The following is a 27,337-nucleotide window of genomic DNA, read 5'->3' on the forward strand; positions in this document are numbered from 1 at the left end:
AATTTGATAAAACTGAACCTAAGTCTAATTAAAACTCTATATCTAGCTACCAACAGAAATAGGGAAATAGAAGAACATTTCACTGGTACTACAACGATGCAATTAGGCAAAAACAAGATATAGGAAATTCTATAAGCCAAATAACCAATTTCTTCAACAAATATATAATAACATGACATGTATATAATTTATATTACCACATATATGTATTTACATGTGTATATGTGTATGTGTGTGTGTGTGTGTGTATATATATATATATATATATACACACACATATATACTGATAAAAATGGGGGGAATGGTTCACAACTAAAAAAAGCATAATAAATATGGTAATCAAATATAATAGGTAAACCTTGTTTTGATCCTGATTCACCTAAACTACCAACGAAGAGATTTAATTATTAAGATCCTGGGGTAATGAGATACTATTAAAGAATTATCATTAATTTTGTTAAGTATGATGATATTGGGGTTATGGTAAACACAAAGTCCTTACCTGGTAGAGAAATTTAGTAAAGAACTGAGTAAAAATGCTATGTTTGGGATCTGGTTTAAAATAATTCTGACCCATACCCACACTTCCCAAAAAGGGCTACAAGGGTATATGATGCAAGACAAGCAAAGAGGTTCACCTTTTTGTATTTGTGACATTTTCATAATAATTTTTTTTAAAAGAAGGAAGAAAAAAAAGAATCCTTTATAACATGGGAAAAATAACAGTATCTACTTTATGGGGTTGCTGTAAACATTACAGTGCTTAGAAAACCTTAACATGTATGTAATATAATATAAATCTTCACTATTATCAGCAGAAAATAATAAATCACTACTTCCTAAAAATGACTGTGAAACACTGAGTCAATTATGGTAAACATTTTTTTTTTTTAACTGTAGGATTTCTCATGGGTATCTGGCTGTACATCCCTGGTAGGAGATATCCCAAAGACAAAAAGAACTACAAAAACAGATTTTTAATTACATTCAGAAGCATTAGTAATAACAGCCTTATGCATATTATAAATCTTCAATGCGGTATAAAGGATGTAATGTTTCCCAAAGTTGAGTGGCCACAAAACAATTTTTCATGAAGTGTCTGAGAGAAGCAGTGTTCCATGAAAAATAGGACCTTAAACTTGAATAGTACAAATTTATTTCCCATCAATTTGAATACAATTTGGCTTGTAAAAACACTGTGCTATTACTTTATGAGAACATTAATATGTTTCTCTATGTACAAAGTTCTACCTACAAAAGGAACAATGAGAAGGTCTAAAATAGGCCAAGAAATATTTGAAATCACTGGAGATCATGTACTGAGAAATAATTTTCACAATAACATAAGCCACAAAAGAGAAAGGACATTGTTATCCTGGAAACTATTATATCATTCCCAGTATCTAGAAAAATCCCTGGGTACATAGTCAATAAATACAAACTACAAGACATAAAACTGATTTATAAAACTTTCCCACTAAGACAACCACAATACAGAAATAGTGAAGATAAAAACAACCCAAAAAACCCTTTAACATGGATATGACAATGATGATCTGGTCAAATAGACAATGAATACTAACGTTACTCTCCCAAGATTTTTACCTTAGTTCTGAGAGTTCTGGAAATGCATCAGGGACGTCCGGCATCTTGTAACCAAAACCATTTTGGCTTATCTAAAGAGAGTTTGAAATGGTATTAAACTTTAGCCATCTTTTTGACTGCTCCTATTTACTTATAAATATAATTTTTAATGGATCGCATCTTACAATTATCACCTTCATCTTCTCATCTTCGCACTTCACATTGTCCTTATTTTTCCCCCTCCTTTTTTTTTTTTTAAAGTTTATTTATTTTGAGAGAGAGAAAGAATGTGGGCAGAGGGGAGCAAGGGGCAGAGAGAGAGAGAGGGCACGAGAGAGAATCTGCTCTGTCAGCATACAGCCTGATGCAGAGCTTGAATTCATGAACTGGGAGATCATGACCTGAGCCAAAGTTGGACCTTTAACCGACTGAGTCACCCAGGTGCCCTTCTCTTCTTTCTTTCTTTTCTTATTTTTCAGCATACCTTGTATATATAGGGTTAATTTTTTTTTCTTTCGTGGGATCATGTAAGTACCTGTGTTAGCTCTTTCCTGGGCAAGTATATGACTATTAAATAAAACACTTAACTGCATCTGTAACAAGTGCAGAGAATTATCTGTGGATTTTACTGCTACATAAGAATACATTTGTCTCATCTGAAAGATACTGAATATAAACAAAATTTAGTAAATTGGCAAAAGTCTGAATAGTTGCATAACTAAGTTCCACAAGACAGTAGGGGAGATAACAGGCAATCTGTTGTTTAAATTAAAACAACTTTTTAAAATTGAGGATCCTTGGAAAGTTCTCTTGTAATTTTGTTATACTAATTTGAGTATTACTATGGGTGAGACTCACTGAAGGTAAAAATGAAGGTTTTTAAATCATTTTATATGTTTTATTCACATAGTCTCTCAATAACGTCCCACATGGTAAAAGTTACCACTTAATTTTTTTTTTAATGTTTATTTAGTTTTGAGAGAGACACAGACAGAATGCACATGGGTTAGGGGCAGAGAGAGAGGGAGACAGAGAATCCGAAGCAGGCTCCAGGCTCCGAGCTGTCAGCACAGAGCCCAACGCGGGGCTCGAACTCACGAGCTGCGAGATCATGACCTGAGCTGAAGTCGGACGTTCAACTCACTGAGCCACCTAGGCGCTCCCAGTTACCACTTAATTTAAGAAAAAATTTTTTAAACCAGTGAGACACTTGAAGCCCTTAGCAAGGTAGAGAGCAGACCCTCCACAGTCTGAGACCTACTTCTCTTTCATGATCACTTCTCGTGCCTTCATGTCTATTTCCTCTATGACAGCTAGAGAGATCTATTAAATGCAGTTTCACAAGAATGCAATTTGGTTTATGCCTCCAAGACTTTGTCAATACTACTGCCTTTTCACAGAAAACTTTACATAACCCCTCTCATTCTGACAAATTCATTACCATCTGTCAAAATCTGGCCTCAAACATAAACAAATACATTCACTTACCTGCCCCATTTTAATTGAGCACCTACTATGTGTATCAGGGGTGGTTTGAGGCACTAAGGACAAAGTGGTGAAAAAGCAGAAACACATTTTTTATGAAAGCATCGCTTCTAGTTCTACCTCAGTTTCTAGGAGTACTGTGTCTTCATCGTTTCATATTTGCAATTATTTGATAATTTGCTGGTCACTTCTGAGTTTGTTACCTGAGCTGAAAATGCGATTTAATCTTTTTATCTTTTGTGCTTTACTTAGTGGCTGCCACAAGAAGGTATATGATAAATATTTGTTGACTGGACAATCTCAAGGATACAAAATGTAGAAAACTGAAGATACCCACCGGTGCTGAAGTGTCTGTGGTGGGAACAGGTAATGGCAGATTTGAAAGGACGCCGAAAGAAGGAGCAGCGGGTTTGGCTGTTGTGTAACTTGTTGTTGAAGAAGAAATAGTGTCAGCCACAGACAAAGAAGTGATAGTCCTGTTAGCTTCTTGTGGAGGATATGGAGGAAGAAATGGAAAACCCTGAGATGCGTAAGGAGGCATCCCGCTTGGATTACTGTATAGGCTAAAAAGAAAGACAGAAAAAACATTAGATTAGACATTAGGGGGTAAACCTATAAAACTATCCCCACATGGTTCTAAATCACAATGGCCATGCAACAGAGATAGAATCTTGTTACTATAATCATATAACTGACTTAAAATATTATATAAACTGATAAAATATGACGCCACCCCAATAAATATGGTTTCCATGAAAAAGCACAATGTTTTAGAAAATATAACATTCAACTAGTCAGAGAAGAAGTGAACAGACAGGCTCTTTTTGAATTTGGAGCATTCCGTTAGCATTAATCGCTATCTTCATAAGAAGAATGGAGGACGTTTAATCCAGAAAACGTATTCAAGACAGGTTGCTTGGATCGTAGCTCTCATTTTATCTGGAAAAATATGACTGACAGTCATGACTGCTTTTCTAAAAGATTTCAAAGGAAAATAGTTAAGTGCAGAGAAGAGCTGCTAAAAACAAATATAAAACATAACTCATTTTATTGCGCTTCACAGATACCGTATCTTTTAAAAAACTGAGTGTTTGTGACAACCATGCATCGAAGTTCGTCTAGTGGCACTATTTTCCTAACAGCATCTGCTCATTTCATACGTTGGCATCACATTGTCATAATCCTTGCAATATTTCAAACTTTTTCATTATTATTTTTGTTATGGTGATCTGTGATCAGTGATCTTTGATGTTACTATGGTAACTGTCTTGGGGTGCCATGAAGTGCACCCATATAAGACAATGAACTTAACTGATAAATGTGTGTGCTCTGACTGTGCCACTGGCAGGCTGGTCCCCATCTGTGTCCCTCTTCCCTGAGATGCAATATTGAAATGAGGCCAATTAATAATCCTACAATGGCCTCTTAAGTGTTCAAATGAGAGCCACAGGTCTTTTACTTTAAATCAAAACCTAGAAATGATTGAGCTTGGTGAGGAAGGTGTATCAAAAGCCAAGACAGGCAAAAAGCTAGGCCTCTTGGGCCAAACAGCCAAGTTGTGAATGGAAAGGAAAGGTTCTTGACAGAAATTAAAAGTCCTATTCCAGTGACACACGAATGAAAAGAAAATGAAACAGACTTAATGCAGATGTGGAGAAAATGTTAATGGTTTATACAGAAGGTCAAACCAGCCATAACATTCCGTTAAGCCAAAGCCTTAACAGCAGTTAGTGCTGATGTAGAAGCTGCAGCAAGTTACTGAGAAGATCGAAAATAATACAGGTGGCTACACCAAAGAATGGATTTTCAATGCAGACAAAACAGCTTTCTGTTGGAAGAAAATGCCATCTACGACTTTCTAAGGTAGAGAAAAGAAGTTGAAGTTGATGCCTGGCTTCAAAGGTCCAAAGGACAAGTTGACTCTCCTGTTGGGGGCTAATGCAGCAGGTGATTCTAAATCACCATTCAAAAAAATCCTAAGGCCTTTTAAGAATTAGGTGAAATCTAGATAGAGAGTTAAGATGGAAGAGTTGTATGGAGACTTTGAGCTTGTCTCATCCCTGAAACACAGATCAGCATCAAACAATTTTGAACACCTAGGAAAATGATCTGAGGATTAATCCAACAATCTGTGTAATGTGAGCCAGAGAACTTGGCAGGTACGTGGTACACAGAGGTGAATTGGGGGAGAGAAAAACCATGGAGCCATAGAGGGTAGGGAACCATATTCGCGCAGAGAGGACAGAGAGACAAAGAGAAAGAAGAGTGCAGCGCGCTGAAATGTAGGAAGAAAACAGCTGGAGAGAAAGAGAGAAATAAAGAGTGAAAGCACTCACAGGGGACTGCACAAGAAACCTGTTCCTCAAAGCCACTGACGGGGAGAAAGGAGAGGGTTTCAATAGGGCCAGGATTCTAGAAACAGTGGAGCACAGAGTCTGAAGTTTCGGAGCTCAGGGCCTGGAGGTGCTCTGGTGAGGAAGCAGGACCAATCCCCAGGAGCAGGCAGTGGGGTCTGAAGGTTCCGTGTGCCACACAGGGAGAAGCAGTTGCCCTACCTGCAATGAACTGCATACTGCCATACGTTTTCCCCGAGGGCAAAAGTCCCAGCAGACCCCAGAGTGCTGCCACATTTACTGATATTGGAACAGAGATGCCAGAGTACAGCAAAACCTGGCGCCAGCTGTGTGTTGTGATTTACTGTAAACTCTGAGCCTCTGCCACTGCGTGATCGGGCAAATGTTTTCTGGGACAAGATGGCACCTGGCCATTGCTTGATGAGACCCTTCCCCCAGAGAATCAGCATGGGTCCAAGTAGGGAGGGTCTCTGAAGTGTGGGTTTTGAAACGCAGTCCCATGTGAAATAAAACTCTAGAAGGAGACAGCTTGGACACAGACAGGGTAAAGGCAGGGAGTGGACAGAAACCTGAGGCAAAGGAGCAGTGCTTGAATGTGTGTCTGTAAGGGCACAAAATGCCCATGCCAGAGACTAAAGAGCTGGGTGAAGCCATTTCCACCTTTAGTGCACATGTATACATACTTATGAGTTAAGCAGTGCCACCAAATGGACAATGGAGCCGTTACACCAAACCCCACCCATTTGTAGTCTCCAGGCACATGCCCCAGAAGAGCAGCACAAATCCCTTCAAACTGCTTGGTCTACTGTTCCTTTTCTTTGCTTGTTTTTGCCTCTGTTGTTTTCTTTTTTCTTTCATTTTTTTTTTTCTCTTTCACGGGTAAAAAGAGTTCTATTTTCAAGAGAAAATTTTGATACTACTTTATTTTATTCCATTTTAATATTTAAAAAATTTTTTAAACTTTTTTTCCTTTCTCTTTTTTCTCTTTCCTATCAAGCTTGTTTCAAAAAACAGAATGAAACATACCTGGCATTGGCTTCCTTTATTTGATTTTGTTTTGTTAATATTTTTTTTTAATTTTTACTTTTTATTTTATTGTTTTTCTTCTCCTAAAATGACAAGACAGAGGAATTCACCCCAAAAGAAAGAACAGGAAGAAATGATGGCCAGGGATTTAATCAACACAGATGTAAGTAAGATGTCTGAACTACAATTTTAAACCATGATTATAAGAACACTAGCTGGGGTTGACAAAAGTATAGAAGACACCAGAGAATCCCTTTCTGAAAAAAATAAAAGAACAAAAATCTAGTCAGGGAAAATTAAAAATGCTATAACCGAGATGAAATACTGAATGGATGCTGTGATCTATGAAGCAGAGCAGTGAATCAGTGATATAGAAGATAAAATTACAGAAAACAATGAGGCAAAAAAGAGGAAAAATGGGCAAAATATCGTAACATAAAACTTAGAGAACTCGACTTATTAAAAAGGAATAACGTTTATACCATAGGAGTCCCAGAAGATGAAGAGAGAGAAAAAGGGGCAGAAGATATATGTGAGCAAATTAGAGTGGAAAACTTTCCTAATCTAATAAAGGGCACAGACCTCAAATTCCAAGAAGAACAGAGAACTCCCATTAGGTTCAACAAGAATTAACCATCAGCAAGGCATATTGTAGTGACATTTACAAAATACTTACCAATTTAAATGCATTTATTTTTCTTGTCTGATTGCTGTGGCTAGCGTTTCCAATACTATGTTTATTAAATAAAACTAGTGACAGGACATCCTTGTTTTGTTCCTCATTTTAAGGGAAAAGCTCTCAGTTTTTCACTACCGAGTATGCTATTAGTTGTGGGCTTTTCATATATGGCCTTTATATTTCGTGGTATGTTCTCTCTAAATCTACTTTGTTTAGAATTTTTTTATCATGTATGGATGCTGTGCTTTGTCAAATTATTTTTCTACATCTACTGAAATGATATCATTTTTTATCCTTCCTCTCAGTGATATGATATACCATATTGGTGGAGTTTTAAATATTGAACCACCCTTGCATCCCAGGAATAATGCCACTTGATCGTGGTGAATGATTTTTTAATGTATTGTTGGATTTGGTTAGCTAGTAGTATTTTATTAAGGATTTTTGCATCTATGTTCTTCAGAGGTTAGTTCACTTTTTTGTGGTGTCTTTTTTCTGGTTTTCTGATCAGCCAAATGCTGGCCTCAGAGAATAAATTTGGAAGCTTTCCTTCCTCATGTATTTTGTGGAATAGTTTGAGAAGAATATGTATTAACTCTTCTTTAAATGTTTTGTAGAATTTGCCTGTGAGGTCAACTGGTCCTAGATTTTTGTTTGTTGAGTTTTTTGATTACTGATTCAATTTCCTTCTAGTAATTCATCTGTTCAAATTGTCTGTTTCTTCCTGTTTCAGTTTTTGTAGGTTATATGTTTCTAGGAATTCATTCATTTCTTCTAGGTTGTCCCAATTTGTTGGCAAATAATTTTTCATAATATTCTCTTACAATTGTTTGTATTTCACTCATTTGTTATTTTGTTTATTTGGGTCCTTTCTCTTTTTTTGGATGAGTCTGGCTAGAGGTTTATCAATTTTATTGATTTTTTCCAAAGACCCAGCTCTTGGTCCTGGTTTCATTGATCTTTTCTACTGTTTTTTTGTTTGTTTTAGTTTCTGTATTATTCACTTCTGTGCTAATCTTTATTATTTACTTCTTTCTTCTGGTTTTGGGTTTACTTCATTCATTTTTTTTTTTTTAGCTTCATTAAATATGTTAAGTTGTTTGAGATTTTTCTTCCTTCTTGTGGCAATCTGTACTGTTATAATCTTCGCTCTTAGAACCACTTTTGCTGCATCCCAAAGACTTTGGATCATTATGTTTTCATTTTCATTTGTTTCTATGTAATTTTTAATTTCTTCTTTGATTTCTTATTTGACCCATTCATTGTTTAGTAGCATGTTATTTAACCTCCATGTATTTGTACTTTTTCCAGACCTTTTTTTTGTGGTTGACTTCTAGTTTCACAGCATTGTGGTCTGAAAAGAGGCATGTTATCAGTTCAATCTTTTCAAATTTGTTGAGACTTGTTTTGTGGTCTAATATGTGTTCTAGTCTAGAGAATGTTTCATGTGCACTTGAAAATAATGTATTTTCCTGCTTTAGGATGGAATGTATCTATCTGTTAAATTCATCTGGCATAGTGTGTCATTCAAAGCCACAGTTTCTTTGATTTTCTATGGATGATATGTCCATTGATTTTAGTGGGGTGTTAAGTCCCCCACTATTACTGTACTAGTATCATTTAGTTCCTTTTTGTTTGTTGTTAACTGTTATGATTTGGGTGCTTCCATGTTGGGTCCATAAACATTTATAACTGTTATATCCTCTTGTTGGGAAGTCCCCTTTATTATGATATAGGACCTTCTTTATCTCTTGTTACAGTCTTTGTTTTAATGTCTATTTTGTCCAATATAAGTATTGCTACTCCAGCTTTCTTTTGACCTCCATTTGCAAGATAAATGTTTCTCCAACCCCTCACTTTCAATCTGTTGGTATCTTTAAATTATTTTTTTTCATGTTTATTTATTTTTGAGACAGAGAGAGACAGAGTATGAATGGGGGAGGGTCAGAGAGAGGGAGACACAGAATCCAAAGCAGGCTCCAGGCTCTGAGCTGTAAGCACAGAGCCCAATGCGGGGCTCAAACTCACGGACTGTGAGATCATGACCTGAGCTGAGGTTGGACGCTTAACCGACTGAGCCACTGAGACGCCCTGTTGGTGTCTTTAGGGCTGAAATGAGACTCTTAGAGGCAGCAGATACATGAGTCTTGTGTTTTTATCCATTCTGTCACCCTGTGTTTCTTGGGGTAGTTAGTCCATTTACATTCAAAGTAAGTGTCAATTGTATATGTATTTATTGCTATTTTGTTACTTGTTTTGTAGTAGTGTCTATAGTTTTTCTCTGATCCTTTCTTGTCTTGCTGTTTCCTGGTTTGCTGGGGTTTTTTTTTGTGTGTGTGATATGCTTGGATTCCTTTCTCCTTATTCTTTGCTCATTACTTTCTTTTTAATGTTTATTTATTTTGAGATAGGGTTGAGGCATAGAGAGAGAGAGAATCCCAAGCATGCTCCATGCTGTCAGCTTGAGGCCCAATACAAGGCTCAATCCCACCTACCAACAGATCATGACCTGAGCCAAAATCAACAGTTGGAAGCTTAACAGACTGAGCCATCCAGGCACCCCATCTATTACTTGTTCTTAATTTGTGGTTATACAAAGCATAGGTTTAAAGGACATCTTCTGGATATAGGAGTCTATATTAAGTTGATGGTTGCTGACGTTTGAACCCACTTACTCCTCTCCCCCACATGTTTTAGGTATATGGTATCATATTTTACATCCTTTTGTGATCCCTTGACTGATTTTTACAAACATACTTATTTTTCGTATTTGTGGTCTTTCTTTTCTACTCAGAGGGTTCCTTTTAATATTTTTTGTAGGGCTGCTTGAATAGTCATGAATTCCTTTCGTTCTTGTTTGTTTGAGAAACTATTTCTCCTACTATACTGAATGATAGACTTGCTGGATAAAGTATTCATGGCTGCAGATTTTTCCCTTTCAGCACTTTGAATATACCATGCCACTCCCTCTGGCCTACAAGGTTTCTGCTGAAAAATCCAGATACCCTTATGGGTTTTCCCTAGTATGCAACTATCTTCTTTTCTTTTGCTGCTTTTAACATTATTATCTCTTTCTCACTACTTTCTGCCATTTTAATTACTATGACTTGGTATGGATCTCCTTGAGTTGATTTTTAGAGGGGATCTCTATGCTTCCTGGGTCTGGAAGTCTGTTTCCTTCTGCAGATTAGGGAAGTTTTCAAGCTATTATTTCTTCAAATACATTTTGTCTCCCCCACCCCCTTCTTCTTCTGGAATCTCTACAACGTGAATATTCTTATACTTGACAGTCATTGAGTTCCCTAAGAGTAGTCCCAATTTGCATCAATTTTTTTTCTTTCATTTGTTCAGCTTGGTTACTTTCCATTACTCTCTCATCCAGATCATTAATTTGTTCTTCTGCTTCATCTATCGCGTTATATATTCCAACAAGTCCATTTTTAATTGCACTTATTGTGTTCATCTCTCAGTGGTTCTTTTTTATCTCTTTGTTAAGGGTCTGATGTCCTCCACTCTTCTCAAGGCCAGCAAGTATCTTCACGATCAATACTTCAAATTATCTAACATGCCTACTACTCATACCCGTTTTACTTAGGTTTCCTGCTGTGGTCTGGTCTTGTTCTTTCATTTGGGACATATTTCTCTGTCTCCTCATTTTGTCTAACTCTCCATGTGCTAGGAAGGCCAGCTACATCCACGAGATCCTGCAGTGTCTTGCAGTGCAGTGCCTCCTGTTCCTCAGGACCTGGCACTCGGGCGGGGGGGGGGGGGGGGGGCTGTGCCTCTGTGTGTTGTGTGTGCCCTGTTGTGTTCCTGCCACTTTTCCCTTCAGTCCAGTTTTCTGCAGCGGCTTTCTTGGTCTGCTGTGGGTAGTGTTTGGTCCCAGGGGAGTGAAGTGCACTGGTCTGCTTGCTAAATAAGACCTGGAGCCTCTGCTGTGGGGACTGAGATGGCCTAAGTGGACCTGCATAGAGTGCTTGGGCAGGGCAGGCACTTTTAACATGTTTTGCTTTAGGCTTTTGCAGCAAATGCCTTAGGCTTTTGTGTATTGGGGTGCTGGCAAGGGCTGTGCAGGTCTTCTGGGGGAGGGACCTCACAGTGCTGGGGACTGAAGCAAGTGTGACTGGTGAGGGCACATCCAATGAAGCATGGGGCGGCAGGCCCTGGCATTAGGAAGTTACATAGCAAGTGTTGGTGCCACACTGGTTCCCACAGCTGTGTTTAAGCTGAGGGGACGGGCAGAGAAAAGACATGCGCTAGCTCCTTTTTTTCCTAAGTGGGGTGGGGGTGGGGGGTCCCGAGATCCCTGTTTCTCTGGACAAACTCTGTGATGAGTAAATCACTCTACCTTCTGTGTGCCCCAGGCATTTTTCAAATTGCTGAATCTGTGCTGTTTCTGTTCAGGATGTTTGGAGTGTTGCCTCTTTAAAGGCCGGAACTCAGGTTCCTAAGGACCTCTGGGTTCTCCCGGAGCAGAGCACAGAATTTTACAATACCAGGCTTTATGTCCCACTGGTTGTAAGGGACTGCATACATTTTTGCATATAGGAGAGAAGTAAATTCTTGTTGCCAGAATAACTGTGGCATTTTGTATTTTCAAAACATCTACAGATAGATTTCTTGACCTTTGCCACTCTATCAAGAGATGGGAGTCTAGTCCCCACCCCTTTGAACCTGGATGGGACTTTGTGACTGACTTTAACTGCCAGATGTGAAAATTAAGTGAGCCTTCAGAGTATTTCAATCCCTGGATTTGCAACCACAACAGTTAATGCAGAAGATGAAACAAAGATGAGCTGTCTCTAGTAGTCTCTAATCAAACTGCAGATCCACAAGGAAAATACATGTTGTCAAGGTTTGATGATGTGTAAAAACGACTTGAAAGGTATTTTTCAAAGCTGCTGAAAGATGTGGAAAATTAAAAAGATAAAATAACCAATGGAAACACAGAATTATCATCTCCAAAAAAAAAGCAAAAAGTTGCATCATAAAAGAAATATAATCATGACCAAGTACATGACTTAGAAACAGGGAATATTTCCTGAATCAAATTAATGAAAATATCAAACATGAAATTTAAGTAAAAATCATGACCTCAATCACGGAGAGGCTGGAAGGAAAGGAACGTTTGTGAAAGATAAAGTCTCATCAATCACAACAGAAGGCTGATACACCTAAAATGAGAGAATTAAGAGATGTATGTTTATATTACATTTACATTATTCAGAAAGATGAAGGTAAATATTGGAGAAGCAGCTGAAAGAAGAAAACGCAGCTGCCTCTGAAAAGTATAAATTTGTCTGTGTGAAGGTGGGAATGTGGAAAAAAAGAGAACTGCCTTTTAACATCATTTGAAATTTTAAACTGTATTATGTGCACTTTGATAAAAATAAGTAAAAATAAATATATACATATAGGTTTTTCGTTACAAATATACTTACTATGAAAATGCTGTTGAAGAAGGAGCTAAAACTGGAGGATTCTTCCAAAACTCATCCAATAGACTCTGAATAATTTTTCCAAGATCTGAATGCATTGTAAACTGAAAGTAACAGTATACAGGAAGATTAAAATCACTTTCAGAATAAGTCTTATTAGGATAATGTCATCCTAAAACTTAATCTTAAATCCCCTTCTGCAAGTCAGGAAGTAAATGAAAAACAAAGGATATTGTGTCAAATGACCATATGAGCAATCTACAACTTTTAATATTTTCCTATACACTCGATACCATAAATCAGGTTAAAAATCTATTTAACCAATAATGGAGCTAAAATATTTCCACACTTTTTAAAATAATTTTAAGGTTCAATGATAAATACTGAGAGTACATATAAGTTACAGTTCCTCACATTAATCAATTATTTATGTATCCTAAGAACTTGGAGGCATATTTGAATTTTATCCCCTCCTGACAACTATGGAAGATCTACTATGAACCAAAGTTCTAAGATCAACAGGTCCTCATCACAGAAAAACAAATAACTTTCAAATCAATATTATCTATTAGATATAGTGACTTTTTTTTCTCGGAATTGTACTGATTCCAAATGAGATTTTAAATGCATTTTAGATTTCTGAATATACAGCAGAAAAGTAATACACCTGTTATACTACTCTGAAATAAATTATACTATATACATACGTTGTTTACTAATGGAGAGGTAACATAGACTCCTTGTTTATCCATTAAGTGATGTCGTATTGGTGGATAAACACTGATCACTGGTTTTTCCTGAGGAAACTGTGGAGGGAGCAATCTGTTCAATGTAGAACAGATGAAAAACAAAAAGACAAGGGTTATGTTATATAGTCATTAATGCTAAAACAAACTTAAGTTAAAAGCAAATTAAATTTTCATACTTTAATTTGAATTAATTATTCACAGTAGTAAGTGCTCTCTTATGGTTGTTGATTGAAAATATACAAAAGGATCTACTTTGGCAACAATATCATAAAGTAATTCAATATAGTAAAACCTTCTTAATGTGGAATATGGATACCCTGAGTTATAGAATATTCTTTACACCAAGTCAATTAATTGCTTTCAAACACAATAAACCAAGCTACGTAAAATCTCAGATAAACGTCAGATCAGGTTATTTGTACAAGGTGAACCACAGTAACCCAGTCTGGCTATCAGCTGGACCACAGTTTCTGTCCATATAATTTCCTCGTGGTTTTCCTACTTTTGAAATACTGCCAAGAATTATTTCACCATCTACTGAATTTTTAAAGAGTGAATAGATAAAAGCCAAAGTACTACAATTAAAACACTGTAGCTGTCTTCATGCCTTGGTTCTATAAAGCTCTCTTCTAATTGTCCCCATTAACACATCTCTCCCAAGTCTGAGGTCAATCACATGGTTTCAAGTAAAGAACAGTAAAGTCTCAATACAAAAAAAAAAAAAAAGGTGAAAATCTCAACCTTCCTGAACTACCACAAATTTAAAATCAGAAATAGAAGTCTTAAAAAATGGGATTTTACTGGGTATGGATACTGATTTCCAAACCTCTCGAAGAATATGTCCCTTTAAACGGTCTCTCTGTTCGCCTGCTGGCTCAGATAACTACTTATTTTATAGTACTGTCAAAAAGAAAACTGGGTCCTTTTTGGCTTTTCCTACTTAAGCATATGGGGGACAAAACTACTTCATTTATATAAAGATGTTAAAGTAGTTTGGTAAAAAAGGCAATGAATGGTCTTTGAAGCACAACCAATCTGGGTTTGTAATCCTGATTATGCTGTTCACTACCTATGTGTCTGTAATTTGCCCAATTTGCAGGACTGTTGTGAGGATTCAAAAAGCTCCTCTATATCAAGATAACCCAGCATCATGCTTGGGACTGTTATACGTTCACACTTTCATTCACTTATTCAACTAGGATTTAACAAGGCCTTTTCTGTGCTGGCATTGTGCTAGACGGTGAGAATATGAAGATGAATAAGCCATGCTTCCTGTCTTCCAGTTAAGTGCTTCTTACCCACAAACACCTGCTCCAGCACCCAGCCCCCTACTACAATCTGAGAAAGTAGTAACTTAATACTTTCATGCTGAAGACTAATAACTGCACTTATGGTTAAATGGGGAATTCAGCAATCATCCTGTCCAATCTTTTCTCTCACGAAGAAAATTTTTAACTTGATTTTTTTTCTTTAATCAGCAGATCAAATTGAGCCTTGAACTTTCTGGCTGATGTAGTGTATCTGTTGCTGAAAACTAGACTATTTTAACTTGTTTTTGATATAAAGCTGAATAGATCTCTAATGGTTTCCGATACACAATCCCTTTGATTGTCCTTATCATTCTTTCTTTCAGCCTACCTCCAGCTAAAACTTTAGTGCAAATCAATAAAAACAATTATAGTACTAAAGATCATTACATCTTTTTATTGCATTTCTTTCTTCTTGTATAGTTTTTTCTTACAGCAATATCATTATAATGATGTCTTAAAAAATTTTTTGTTTCACGAAATTGCATTAACTTTTTTAGAAGTTACAGTTACTAGAAAGGGAAAGGTTTAAGCAAGTTTACTTTAAGCAATTTACGTCTAATAACTAAGAAACAAAATAATGAAAAGACTTTTAAACATACTATTACATAAAAATATAGGAGACAATTCTACTCACATATTAATGTTAATTGTCAGGTTGTTTACGGTGAATGGCAACCTGTATTCCACATCTTTCTGTATTTCAGCTATACTGTAAGAGAAAATTTGAGAAAAAAGTTTACCTGAAGTTACAAAACCATTAATGTTAAAAAGAATTTTATATGTTTTTAGAGCCTACTAAAACTATTAATTTTAATCACAGAATCTAGACAGCCAATATAACTCACATCTTTTTTTTTTTTAATTTTTTTTAAATGTTTATTTATTTTTGAGACAGAGAGAGACAGAGCATGAACAGGGGAGGGTCAGAGAGAGGGAGACACAGAATCCAAAACAGGCTCCAGGCTCTGAGCAGTCAGCACAGAGCCTGACGCGGGGCCTGAACTCACGGACCGCGAGATCATGACCTGAGCCGAAGTCGGACGCTCAACCGACTGAGCCACCCAGGCGCCCCAATAACTCGCATCTTAAGGGAACAATTATCATAGAAAGATTTATCAAATAAGCAGGCAAAATATTCTGAGATATCCAAGTGTGTGTGGATACAGTGCAGACAGATGTTGAGGTAAAATAGCAAAGAAAAACTCCTATTAATACAGATCGATTTACTATAATTTTATCTAATTCATCATTACTAGAAGCAACTGTTATCCTCTGGTTAACAGAGGTCAACAAGACATCTGGGTTCTGATCGTAACTCTGCCACTATTCAGCTATATAGACAGCTAGGGAAGTCTGGGTCTTAATATCTTAAACTTAAGTCTAGATAAGATGTCTCCTACAGTCTTATGACAGACTGCTGGCCATTTTCCTCCCGTTCTTCCTAAATAAGAGAAGTCTAATTTTATTTTGAGTAGCAACATTCTAGCCTTTTTTGGCAGCTAGTTGTTGGTACAGACTTAACCCCCAAGATAGATATAGGGAGGTCGCAGGGTCAAACTACTAGGAAAGCATCTAAAAGAGGGGACAAAAAAAATGAGTAAGAGTCTATTTGCCCCTCCTGCCTGGACCTGATAGCTGCACTTCCAACAGCCATATTGGACCATGAGTGACCGTGAGAATGGAAGTCATACACTAGGGAGAGCTGAGCAGAAAGAAGGAAGTAGCTTGAGTCTTTAATGACTACGGTATTGTCAACTGAATTGCTTTTTTGTGAGAGGAAAAAGTTTTATCTTGTGTAAGTCAGTATTTTGGGAGTTTCTGCTGGTAGCAGCTGAATAGAACTGCCAACTAATATAATTTCCTTACACTTTAATGCTCTATACTTAGAATTAATTTATTATTAATTGTAGGGACACATTATTACAACTACAATCTAGCAACCAAATCTTTTGGAAGCTCACTTCAAGTCCTAATGAACATTCATAGTATTTCCAAAGGGAAAAATGTTAAGTAGTACTAATGAGTTAAAGTTAGGAAGAATCTTAATATTCAAAAAGGCATGAAACTTTTCCACGCATTAATGCTGCTAAAAGATCTAGCATTTATGTAATAATTTACTTTTTGTTCTTTTGATTGCTTCAACTAAAGCTCTGTACTCTGACATCCTATGGAATGGGGTTAGAATTGAGAAGAAGAAACAGCTGAGAAGAGACTCAAAAAGATATTCAGTATTAGGACTTAAACAGTGTTAGACAGATTTTTCTTTGGGGTTCACGTTTGGACACTAGGATACTGACAACCTCCTCAGTTGTAGGAACACCGTATAATCAATTAAATGGCTTCAGTTTTCTATTCCTTTATATTATTTTAAGACCCGAAGGTGTAACTGCTTCAAGGGAATGCTGGTCACAAAAGCATCCATCAGTTTTAAGCTAAGTAGAGCATCTTCATGGTTAAAAGCATGACCTCCAAAGTGAGGCTTCCTGGGTTCAAATTCTCCCTCTAAACCATTTACTTGTGTAACTATATGCAAACTACTTATCTCTCAAAAGGAAAACAGGGATGTTTAAAGCACCTATCTACCGAAAACATTTGTTAGATTAAACGAGAGAATACACGTAAAGCCCTCCACAAAATACCGTAATTGTTCAATACATGTTAACTATTATTAACTATGCATTTTGAACATGCATCACAGTTGCAGCCTGTCTACATTTATAGTACCGAAGTTTTAAGTCAGTTTTTCAGTGTATTTTTATAGAAAGTAAATTAATTTGATTAAAATAATTTTCACTTAATTCATTGGCTTAGAAGTGTTCAATTCATTGTCCTGATGATTAAAGTGTTGACATTATTATTAAGTTTTGGCAAATTTCCTACACAAATGAGGTATAATAGATAACTGAAAGCAATACTCGTAATATTAGTGAAAGCTGAACTATGAGTAAACAAATTCCAACACAAGTTAGTCATGGTAATTGTTGGAGTTCAGGACATACTACTTCAGCATCTTGATTATTTTCAGCCAAAGGAGTTTGAGAAAATATGAGAAGCAGGAATGTTACTCTAACCTCCTCCCTGCCCCACCATAAAACCCTCATATGACATATGCCCTTCTTATATCAACAGGAAAGGAACATCCTTACCTCCAAAGACAAAGGGACACCAAGAAGAATAGTAACAAAGAAGTCTTGCGAAGCTGGCCCCCACCTTGTTTACTACAATTACCTCATATTCTTTAACCCATCATATTCCTCCATTACTGTGCACTCTTAATCCAACCTAGTATAAAATACTCAGGTCTAACTATTTCTTTGGGTCTTCACTTCCTTTTTAAGTTTTCCATCTCATGTAAAACTTCTATTAAATAAGCTTATATACTTTTCTCCTGTTAATCTGTCAGTTTAATTTTCAGACCCAGCCAGATATCCTGAGAGAGTTGAGGACACCATTTTCCTCCCCTGCACTAGCTACATTAGACAATATGGCAAATATCTGTTTACTTAAGTAAAAGAAGAATCATTCCCTGAATATTCACAAATGTGATTTTTGAAGTTTTTGCTATTTTAAATAACTTCTAAAAAACTTATTTTAAAAATGATTCATTTTCATTGGGGAAAAACAAAAAGAACAAGCAAGGAGAACATAAAAATCAATCCACTAACACATTGGTATATAACCTAATCTTTCTATATTCAGAGCCTTACGTAAAATGCAACTGTACTGTCTACACAATTTGTAACTTGCTCTTCCTGAATCAGTAAATGCTATTTTACACTGTCTTTTTTTAAATGGCTGTATAATGTTTTACTATCATGTTTAATCTACTTTTTATCAATTATTGAGATTGTTTCTAGGTTTTACTATTATAAATCACACTTTGATAAACATTCTTTGCAGCCTTATCTTTCAGCTAACAGGTAATAGCATTCTGGATATAAACACACACACATATTTTAAAGTAATACTGTAATCACACTACAAGAGCAAATTTGAATTATCTTCCATTAATATTTTTATGTTCTAGGTTCTCTCAGACAAGTGAATTACTATGGTTTTCAAACTGAAACAACAAAGAACTCTGCTAGAATGTATGATCAAGTGGCATCCTCATTTCTTTGATAGTCTGTAAAACTATAAACAAATAGACCTTGAAATGCAATATAGGCACCAGTTATGGTAAAAAGATTCCTTTACAAAACAATCATTTATCTCTGACTATATTTTGGACTTTATATTTTGTGTACAGTTGGACTTCGTAAGACTTAGTTCAATCGAACAGCTACCATATAGCCACCATCTTGCAAAGAAACAAATACAAAAATATGTGTGGTCTTTGAAGGGGCGCACAGCTGAAGAAAAAATCAAGGGACTAAAAAAGACCAGTTCAAGCATGCATGTCCCAGTGTTGAGCAAATCAAGAAATGTTTACAAGTGAACCTTGCAAATAAAGGATGCAGATGCTTAAAAGATGGTAGAGATTAGACAACTTCCCTTTCCCACCTAAATTTCTAGAAAATATCACAAAAGACTTTAAAAAAAAACCAAAGCTGTAACAGTGCTTTGCAGAGAGTAAGCAGAGAAGAAATTCTGAGGAATCCCTAAAAGATAAAAAGATGGGATTAGATTTAAGGAAAAGGGTGATAATAAGGAAAAAGGCAAGAAAAAGTTAGTATATACAGGAACTAATGACAAACCCCCAAAATAAGACCAATGCAAAGCAGGAGTAGTCTGAAGGTCCTGCAAACCCTTGAAGAAAGTCAATGCAAACCCAGAGTGTGGAGGGCAGGGCAGAAACATTTCCCAGGGTAATGAATGGGAAGATGTGTGGAACAGAAGGTAGGACAGATCACTCTCTTTTCCCTGCTTGTTCCAACCAACAGTCAGTCATCTCTGTATCTAGAACAACACGGCGAGGCAGCAGTGCCTTAGGAAGGTGCTGACTTCCAGGCAGCCTCCAACGCCCAAAGACAAATATCAGCTTGTCCCATCTTGGAGCAAATCATTCTTTTTTTATTCATCATCAGAGGCAGGCTATCATAAACAGAGTTCAATATCTACCAACAAGTCAACAAGAAATCTCCAATACAGAAATGAACACTTCAAAAGAGGTCTGAACAAAACAAAACCATGCAAGGCAGGCACCAAACTCAACAAGCCCCAAATACAAAAACTTAAGGAAACAGAGTTAACTGAGCAAACAGAAGACTCTAAATTTCTGTAATTAATATTCTTAAAGTAACAAAAGAAAACAACACTTGCATTCACATACACACAACACAGTTGACATGAAAATGAAAAATTAAGAAACTGAAAATTTAAAATAAATAGCTCAAATAAATGGTTCAGCGCTCTGTTTGGAAAATGTTTCATATTCATACTACCTTCTCAGAGAATACTGACACGTTTTTACATTTTAAAGGCTTTGGGAAATTCTAAAGCACTCGATTTTGTTTTCTCAGTCTGTTTGACATGGAGCATGTATTTCACAGTACTCTTTGAACAGTGTTCTGTGGAACACAGGATAATGAAACAGAGGTGCAAAGAGCTAGAGGAGCACAGAAGAAAGCACCTAACCTAAACAAGGGTAGGGGTGGTAGGGTCTTCAGGGAAATAATATCTGAACTACAATTAAAAGTCAAGTAAGAGTTAACACCTAGGAAAGAGAACCAGAGAAACAAAGTGGACACTCTACACAGAAGAAACACCACGGGAAAAACTTCAGGTGTGAAACAACACGGGGGCTCTAAGTATTCACATCCTTTGCCATTGAAAATCTCACACCCCCGCGGTCTCATTAAAAAGAAAAAGAGAGGCCCAAAATACAGACACTTAGGCTAAGTCACCACACTAGGTCTTAATACCTAACCTGACTGTAGCCTCAACCTCCTCAGAAATTTGTCTTAACCAGTCAGGAATTTTCTGAACAGCACTAAATGAGATTATCTGTCACATGGGCCCCCTCTATCACTTCCAAGATGAGGTAATCCACCTAATTAGACCCCCTACTCTTAACCCCAAAGAAAGGTGACCTTACCTGGTACAATCCTTTTCTTTTATTTTGCTAATAACTTCTTTGCTCCACCACCCTTCCTATAAAAACTTTCCATCTTGTACAACTACTGGGAGCTCCCCTTATTTGCTGGATGGGATACTGCCCAATTCATGTATCATCTAACGAAGCCAACTGCATCTTCAAAATTTACTTGGTTTTGTCTTTTAACAGATTGGGTGGCAGCCAACAGGATCCGAAGAAGGGAATTTCCAAGGACAATTGGAAATAAAAAGAAACACAGGCGTGGCACTTCAAGGACCTTTGGTGAGCTCCTCTCTCTTTGAGCTCCACCTTCTTTGCATTTGAACTTGGATCTAATTGGTTTCCAGTATAGAGTTAATGAGTCAGTCTGCACAGACAAGAGGCTCTAACAGAACTGCAATCCTTTGCTTGGTTCAGTCTACAATTTCATATTGAAATCCCTTTCCCAGTTCCAGTCTACAGTCCCCACTGACTGGCGTTTGCTGGGTTTGGTACTTTCCCCAATTCTAACCCACAGTCTCCATTTACTAGCGTCTGCTGGTTAGCCTACGGTGGCAACTGGTGGTGGCCACTGGCTGGGGTTGGTGACCACTGGCTGGATCTGACTTAAGAGCCAGGCTGGGCCTGATGTGAGCTGGACTAGGTCCAGTGTGAGGCCTCTGGTGTTGTTTTAAATAATGGCTGATAAGAAAGTCTCAGAAGCCAGAAATAAGGCTGCAAACATTGGTGGCCATGGGTCAAGCATTTAAATTCAAAGGCTATTAGAGCACTCACTACCTCAAGAAGACTTCTGTGATAGAATAAGTTGGTCACATTAATGGGTTAGAACTGACACTAGGTCACCCACCAACCTGAAGGCAATTTCTATGCAATGAGGTAAAACACCGCACAATTCCCAACTCCACGTCATGTCTCTCTTAGGTATTAGTTTGACTTCGAGAAATCCAGAGGCTTAGCTAAAAAGTGGGATCTTTTATATGTAGAGTTGACCAGGCCACATTCTGGCATACACCTGCTTACTGTAGGTCTAAAATCTGTAGTCCCAGAAGTTGCAAATATTTAGTCAAATAGCAAGATCTTACTAAAACCAACCTAGAATTACAATGGCCATTAAGGTAAATACTCCAATTAGAGAAATAATTTAAGAAGTGTTCTTGGGGCGCCTGGGTGGCTCAGTCAGTTAAGCGTCTGACTTCAGCTCAGGTCATAATTTTGCGGTCCGTGAGTTCGAGCCCCCCGTTGGGCTCTGTGCTGACAGCTCAGAGCCTGGAGCCTGTTTCAGATTTTGTGTCTCCCTCTTTCTCTCCCCTCCCCCGTTCATGCTCTGTCTCTCTCTTCTCAAATAAATAAATAAATAAACTTAAAAAAAATTTTTAAAAAAGTGTTCTTGAAGAACACTTGAAAGTATTCTCAAATAGAATGGGATACTTATTTTAATTGGTAGGCAGAAGCCTTCAAAAGGTTTCAAAATTCCAAAAGTTTCATTGATTCACTGTAAAAGGACAATGAAAAAGAAAGGCACCTAAAACAAAAGACTAACATATAAGACTGACATTACTTCCTATGGCCCTCCTCTCTCCTTTATTTGAGTACTCTTTCTAGGAATCCTCTATCTGAATTCCCTTTCCATTCTGAAGAGACTATTAGTTACCTTTTAAGATAAAGACCATCCCAGGATGCAGGCAACCCCTACAGTTAACTAAGGGTCATAGTTAAATAATTTCTTAAACCCATAGAGGATTCTCAAAAAGTTTTGTAAATAAATTATGTCCTGAACCCAGTAGACAGGGAAAAAAAAAAAAAATCCCTTTCCTTTCCAAATCCAGAACAATTGGTTATTGATCCTTGTTCTCCCAGGGATAGCTACTGCCTTCTTGATGGTCTCGTTTTACATCCTAAGAATTTGGCTTGGCTTTCAGCCTGTCTGGGACATGCAGGTTCTAGATCTTATAAAGACAGTATCTTTTGTGCCCTTTTTGAGGATGCGGCTAGGATCAATGAGGTTGTTTAAAACTGCCACAAATGTTAACTGTATGTCTTGGCTGAGACTTGACAAGATACTTGAAAGGATGTCCTAACTCTATGATCAGAAATCTGTCCAAATTAGAAGCTGGTATTCAGAACCTGAGAAGAATTTTTTTTTTTTTTTAGGACTTCTCTAAGCTAAATGCACCCAGAGCAGGAAAAAACACTCAAACATAAGGGGATGAGTATGAGTATCCTTTGATATCATTTCGGTGGCAACTTAACTCTTTGAGGAATTAAAAACAGCTACACTTGTTTTAAATATATGTTATCACTTTATACCTGTTGGAACAGCTAAAATCAAAGACAAGAAATAACAAGTACTGGTAAGGATGTGGTGAAAAAGGAACCTTCATGCGCTGTTGATGGGAACGTAAACTGGTACAGACACGGTGGGTATGGAGGTTCCCCCCAAAAAGTAAAAACAGGAATACCATTTGATCCAATAACTCCACTACTGGGTACTCATCCAAAGAAAACAAACACTAATTTGAAAAGACATGCACCCCTGTTTACTGAAGCATTATTTATAGTAGCCAAAATATGGAAGCAATCTTAGTGTCCACTGACAGAAGAATGGATAAGGAAGTTATGGTATATGTATACAAGGGACTATCAGTCAGCCATAAAAAAAAAAAAAAAAAAAAAACGAGACCTTGCCATCTGAGACAACATGGATGAATCAAGAGGTTATTATGGTAAATGAAGTAAGTCAGGTTGAGAAAGTTAAGTATCGTATGATTTCATTCATATGTGGAATCTAAAAAACAAATGATTAAAAAAAAAAGCAGAATCAAACCTTTAAATACTCAGAAATGATGGTTGCCAGATGGAGGGAGGCTGGGAGAATGGGGAATATGCATGAAGAGGAGTGGAAGGCTTCCAGTTTTGGAATGACTAAGTCGTGAGAATAAAAGGCACAGCACAGGGAATATTGTCAATGATATTATAATAGTGTTTTATGGTGACAGATGGTAGCTACACTTGTGGGGAGCACAGCATAAGGTATAGAGAAGCCAAATCGTCATGCTGCAGACCTGAAATTAATGTAACATTGTGTGTCGACTATACTCAAAAAAACTTCTTTCAAGTGTAAAAATTCAAACTTTCATACTATATTAAAAGTCAGCCCTAAAATTAAAAGATAATAAAGAAAGACTGAGCTGCGGCTTTTTTTTTTTATACGTAGTGAATTTTGTTTCTGCACTTATATTCATGGCAACAATTTAAAGCTATAAGCTATGAGGTCTGCGTCTGTGTTTATGTGTCTCTTTCTATAGAGAGAACTTGTAGTAAATGTGTGGTATTTTCTATCTCCAGTTGGTGTTCTTAAAATTAATTTGTAAATTTAGTTGGCTTAAAGATCTACTTAATTGGTTTAGGGAAAATTAAGTGCTTATCTAATTAAATTCTGAGAAATATAAGAGAAACACCCAAATGTTTTTGAAGTTCTAGGATAATCTTCTACTAAATTAAAGCTAGTTTAAATTCATCAGTTTAATTAAAACAGGCATATCTTTAGAGTTATCAACATTGAATACAATGAAGATAAACATTTTATTCTACCTGAATTACTAGTTTATTACAGCTGTTGTAATTTGTCAGCAAAAATAACTTAGAATGATGGCTCATTGTGTCTAACGTCTCAAAGTTTTGTGGGTAATCTAAACTTGATTGCTGGAGCAAATGATTTAGATGTAAGTGGCATAAGAGCTTACATATAAAATAATTATATTTTATGGTAATGTGCTTAAAAAAATTTTCCAAATCTCTCTAACTGGATATTTTAGGAGTCATGCTAAATTAAATTAAATGATGGAATGTACTGAATATTTACATTATTTCCCAGTAAGATAAAATACTATTATTGAACATAGGCTTACCTACTTTTGGTTTATTACAGAAAAACTAAAAGATATTTAGTTTTGTTAATTCTTCATTGGAAAACTGAAAAAAGCACATGCTTCTAGAAATTATGAAATGTATTCATAATTTGTTCATCTAAAAAATGCTGGTATGATAGTTCAAAATTCCTTCTTAGTTTTGACTAGAAATTAAGATTTCTAAGGGTTAAGAATTCTATTTACTGTAGAAATAGCTATTTACTGTAGCTTTAATAAAGCTACTAGAAATAAGGGAAACATCTTTGTATGTAAACAAAATAAAATGGTTAAGAGAACGTGTAAGAAAAGGAGATGCGTTCTTTTGTTGAGGGAAAAGAAAGTAATTTTGTCCTAAAGAGTTGGTTCTTTAAATTTTTTTTTTTTAATCTTTATTTATTTTTGGGAGAGAGAGAGACAGAGTGTGAGTAGGGGAGGAACAGAGAGAGGGAGACACAGAATCTGAAGCAGGTTCCAGGCTCCAAGTTGTCAGCAAAGAGCCTGATGCGGGGCTCAAACCCACGAACTGTGAGACCATGACCTGAGCTGAAGTTGAACCCCCAACCGACTGAGCCACCCAGGGGCCCCAAGAGTTGGTTATTTAAAGAGAAAGAACAGGACAAAATCGGAATGTGAAAAACAGAAAACTTATAAAGCTTGTGAAAAAGGAATTTTTGGAAAGGAACTTTATGAGTGGTCAGGCCTAAGATTAAAATGAGTTAAGTTTTGATAGCAATAGTAGGCTGATACAAAATTAGAATTTGATTTTCTCTGTTAAAAGAACAAAGGTTTTGTGTTTTTTTTTTTTTTTTTGGACTTCCAGTCTGCTTTTGATAACAGATTGTGAACATTTCTTTACCTTCTGAGTATTAAGTCTCATAATGATCTGCGATCCTATTTAGGCAAACTTTAAAACCCTTTTTTGATATTTTGACAAAGTTCCCAAAACCAAATTCTAAATGAAGGCTTTTTTGACATGTAAGAAATTTTGGAGTTCTTCCAGAAGTGTTCTTCGAACACTCCAAAAAAATGATTAAACTAATTAGATTTCTTTGATATATTAAGTTACGTGGGAAGCATTATCAAGTAAGAATACTATGTCTTCTTTATATTGTATTTGTAAGATTGTGGCATGTGTGCATGAAGTTCATTTTGCTTCTATAAAAACTGGCCCCCACATGGTCAGATTTTTGCCATCCTAATGACCTTGTAACATGGCAAAAGTCTGGTCCTGAATCAGAGAAATTAAGATGGGTCAACAATGGCTGTAAGATAAGTCAATAGATGGGGCTATGGGAAACCAAAGTTGGCTGCTTGGTAATTCCCAGCTCTCAGGCAAATCCCATTTTTTGGTTTTTACATTCCTTTACACACTAAAGTACATTTAAGGTGACTGCAATTATGAATCAACACTGGTAGGGAGACTTCTACTTGTCAGGTCCATAATCCTGGAAAAACAATTTTTGTCCCAAAAGGCCTCAGACCTCCTCTCTCCGGACCCTTTGAATACCTGCAAATTGATGTCATTCAACTGCCTCTTAGTGTGGGTTATCAATATGTTCTTGTTATTGCACATGGTTTGAAGCCTTTCTCTGTTGCAAGGCTAATGCCCCCACATCGGCAAGGAAAAAAGAATATATTTCCCAGATAGGCTATACCTTCCACAATACCCATTTCACTTGACAAATTATACAAGCTTTCATGAAAAGTCTGCAAACTTCTTGGAATTTTCACTATCTCTATCACCTTCAATAAGGCAAGGTCAAAAGAACTAATGAGATGCTTAAATTTAAAATTTCCAAACTTGAAACTACTGGACTTCCCTAAGGTACTGCCTTTGATCCTATGGGCTATTCACAGTACCCCATCTGGAAAACAAACTCACTCCACATGAGATAGTCACTGGTAGACCAATGCCTAATGGTATACAACATTCTGTTGATCCCTTGTCTCATGTTAGTATGACCGACTACTGTAAACCTCTAATGTCTTATGCTCAACCTATCATTAACACGTTAAAAAATCTTTTCCAGATCCCAATTCAATGGATCCTATCCTAAAAGCATGGTGACTGAGTATTCCGAAAACAACGTCAGAGGAAGGTAGCACTTAAGCCTTGTTGGAAGGATCCTTACTAAATGCTCCTGACCAATGCTCCAAAACTAAAAGATGCTGGAGACCTCAGAATCAAATTAACAAGAAAGTAGCTGACACTGAGGGAGACTGCTTCTGCCCAAGGCAACATATGAAAACTTACATACTTTAAACATGAAACCATGAAACCCTTTCTCCTTTTCATTTCCTTTATTCTGGCATTTGCCTGCAAAGATAACACCCTCATCTGTATCTGCCTGGTCACTACTAATGGGGGTAAACCTCTGAAATTTATAGCAAACTTTTATTTCAGGCTAGGAGAAAATGTAACTGTGCCCCTAACTTTTCACAATCAAAATAATACATTTCATTGGTTGACTCCCCTGAATTTACACTGTTGAGTTAGAAAGGACCTACCAGGAGGCTTTCATGATTCAATGTTCACTCCTTTTGGCAGGTCCCTACCACCCTGGCTAGGGATAAATGTAAATGAGATTATGATCAGGAGCTTCCTAATTCCTGAAATTGCAGAATCCACTGCTAAAGCAATAGCTGTCCAGTAAAAATCCTTGCATTCTCCAGCCAAAGTTCTTCCCCCCCCACCCCCAAAGTTCTTGACAGTAGGATATCCCATGATTATCTTTTAGCTGAGTATGGAGGTTATCTGCTGTGGCCA

At 36.8% G+C, this 27,337-nt stretch overlaps 1 protein-coding gene across 2 annotated transcripts in view; it reads right to left on the reverse strand.

The window, feature by feature from the left end:
• The window catches only part of VPS37A (VPS37A subunit of ESCRT-I), a 45,783-nt gene that overhangs the window by 10,197 nt on the left and 8,249 nt on the right, over positions 1-27,337 (reverse strand). For both annotated transcript variants that reach the window (XM_027077245.2, XM_053216352.1), the window contains 5 exons: positions 15,260-15,334; positions 13,274-13,388; positions 12,570-12,670; positions 3,407-3,632; positions 1,606-1,676 (listed from right to left, as the gene is read on the reverse strand). In XM_027077245.2, the coding sequence (XP_026933046.1) occupies positions 1,606-1,676; positions 3,407-3,632; positions 12,570-12,670; positions 13,274-13,388; positions 15,260-15,334 (588 nt within the window). The remainder of the gene's footprint in view (positions 1-1,605; positions 1,677-3,406; positions 3,633-12,569; positions 12,671-13,273; positions 13,389-15,259; positions 15,335-27,337) is intronic.

The sequence above is a fragment of the Acinonyx jubatus genome, chromosome B1 (genome assembly GCF_027475565.1).
Source record: "Acinonyx jubatus isolate Ajub_Pintada_27869175 chromosome B1, VMU_Ajub_asm_v1.0, whole genome shotgun sequence".
Taxonomy (NCBI): domain Eukaryota; kingdom Metazoa; phylum Chordata; class Mammalia; order Carnivora; family Felidae; genus Acinonyx; species Acinonyx jubatus.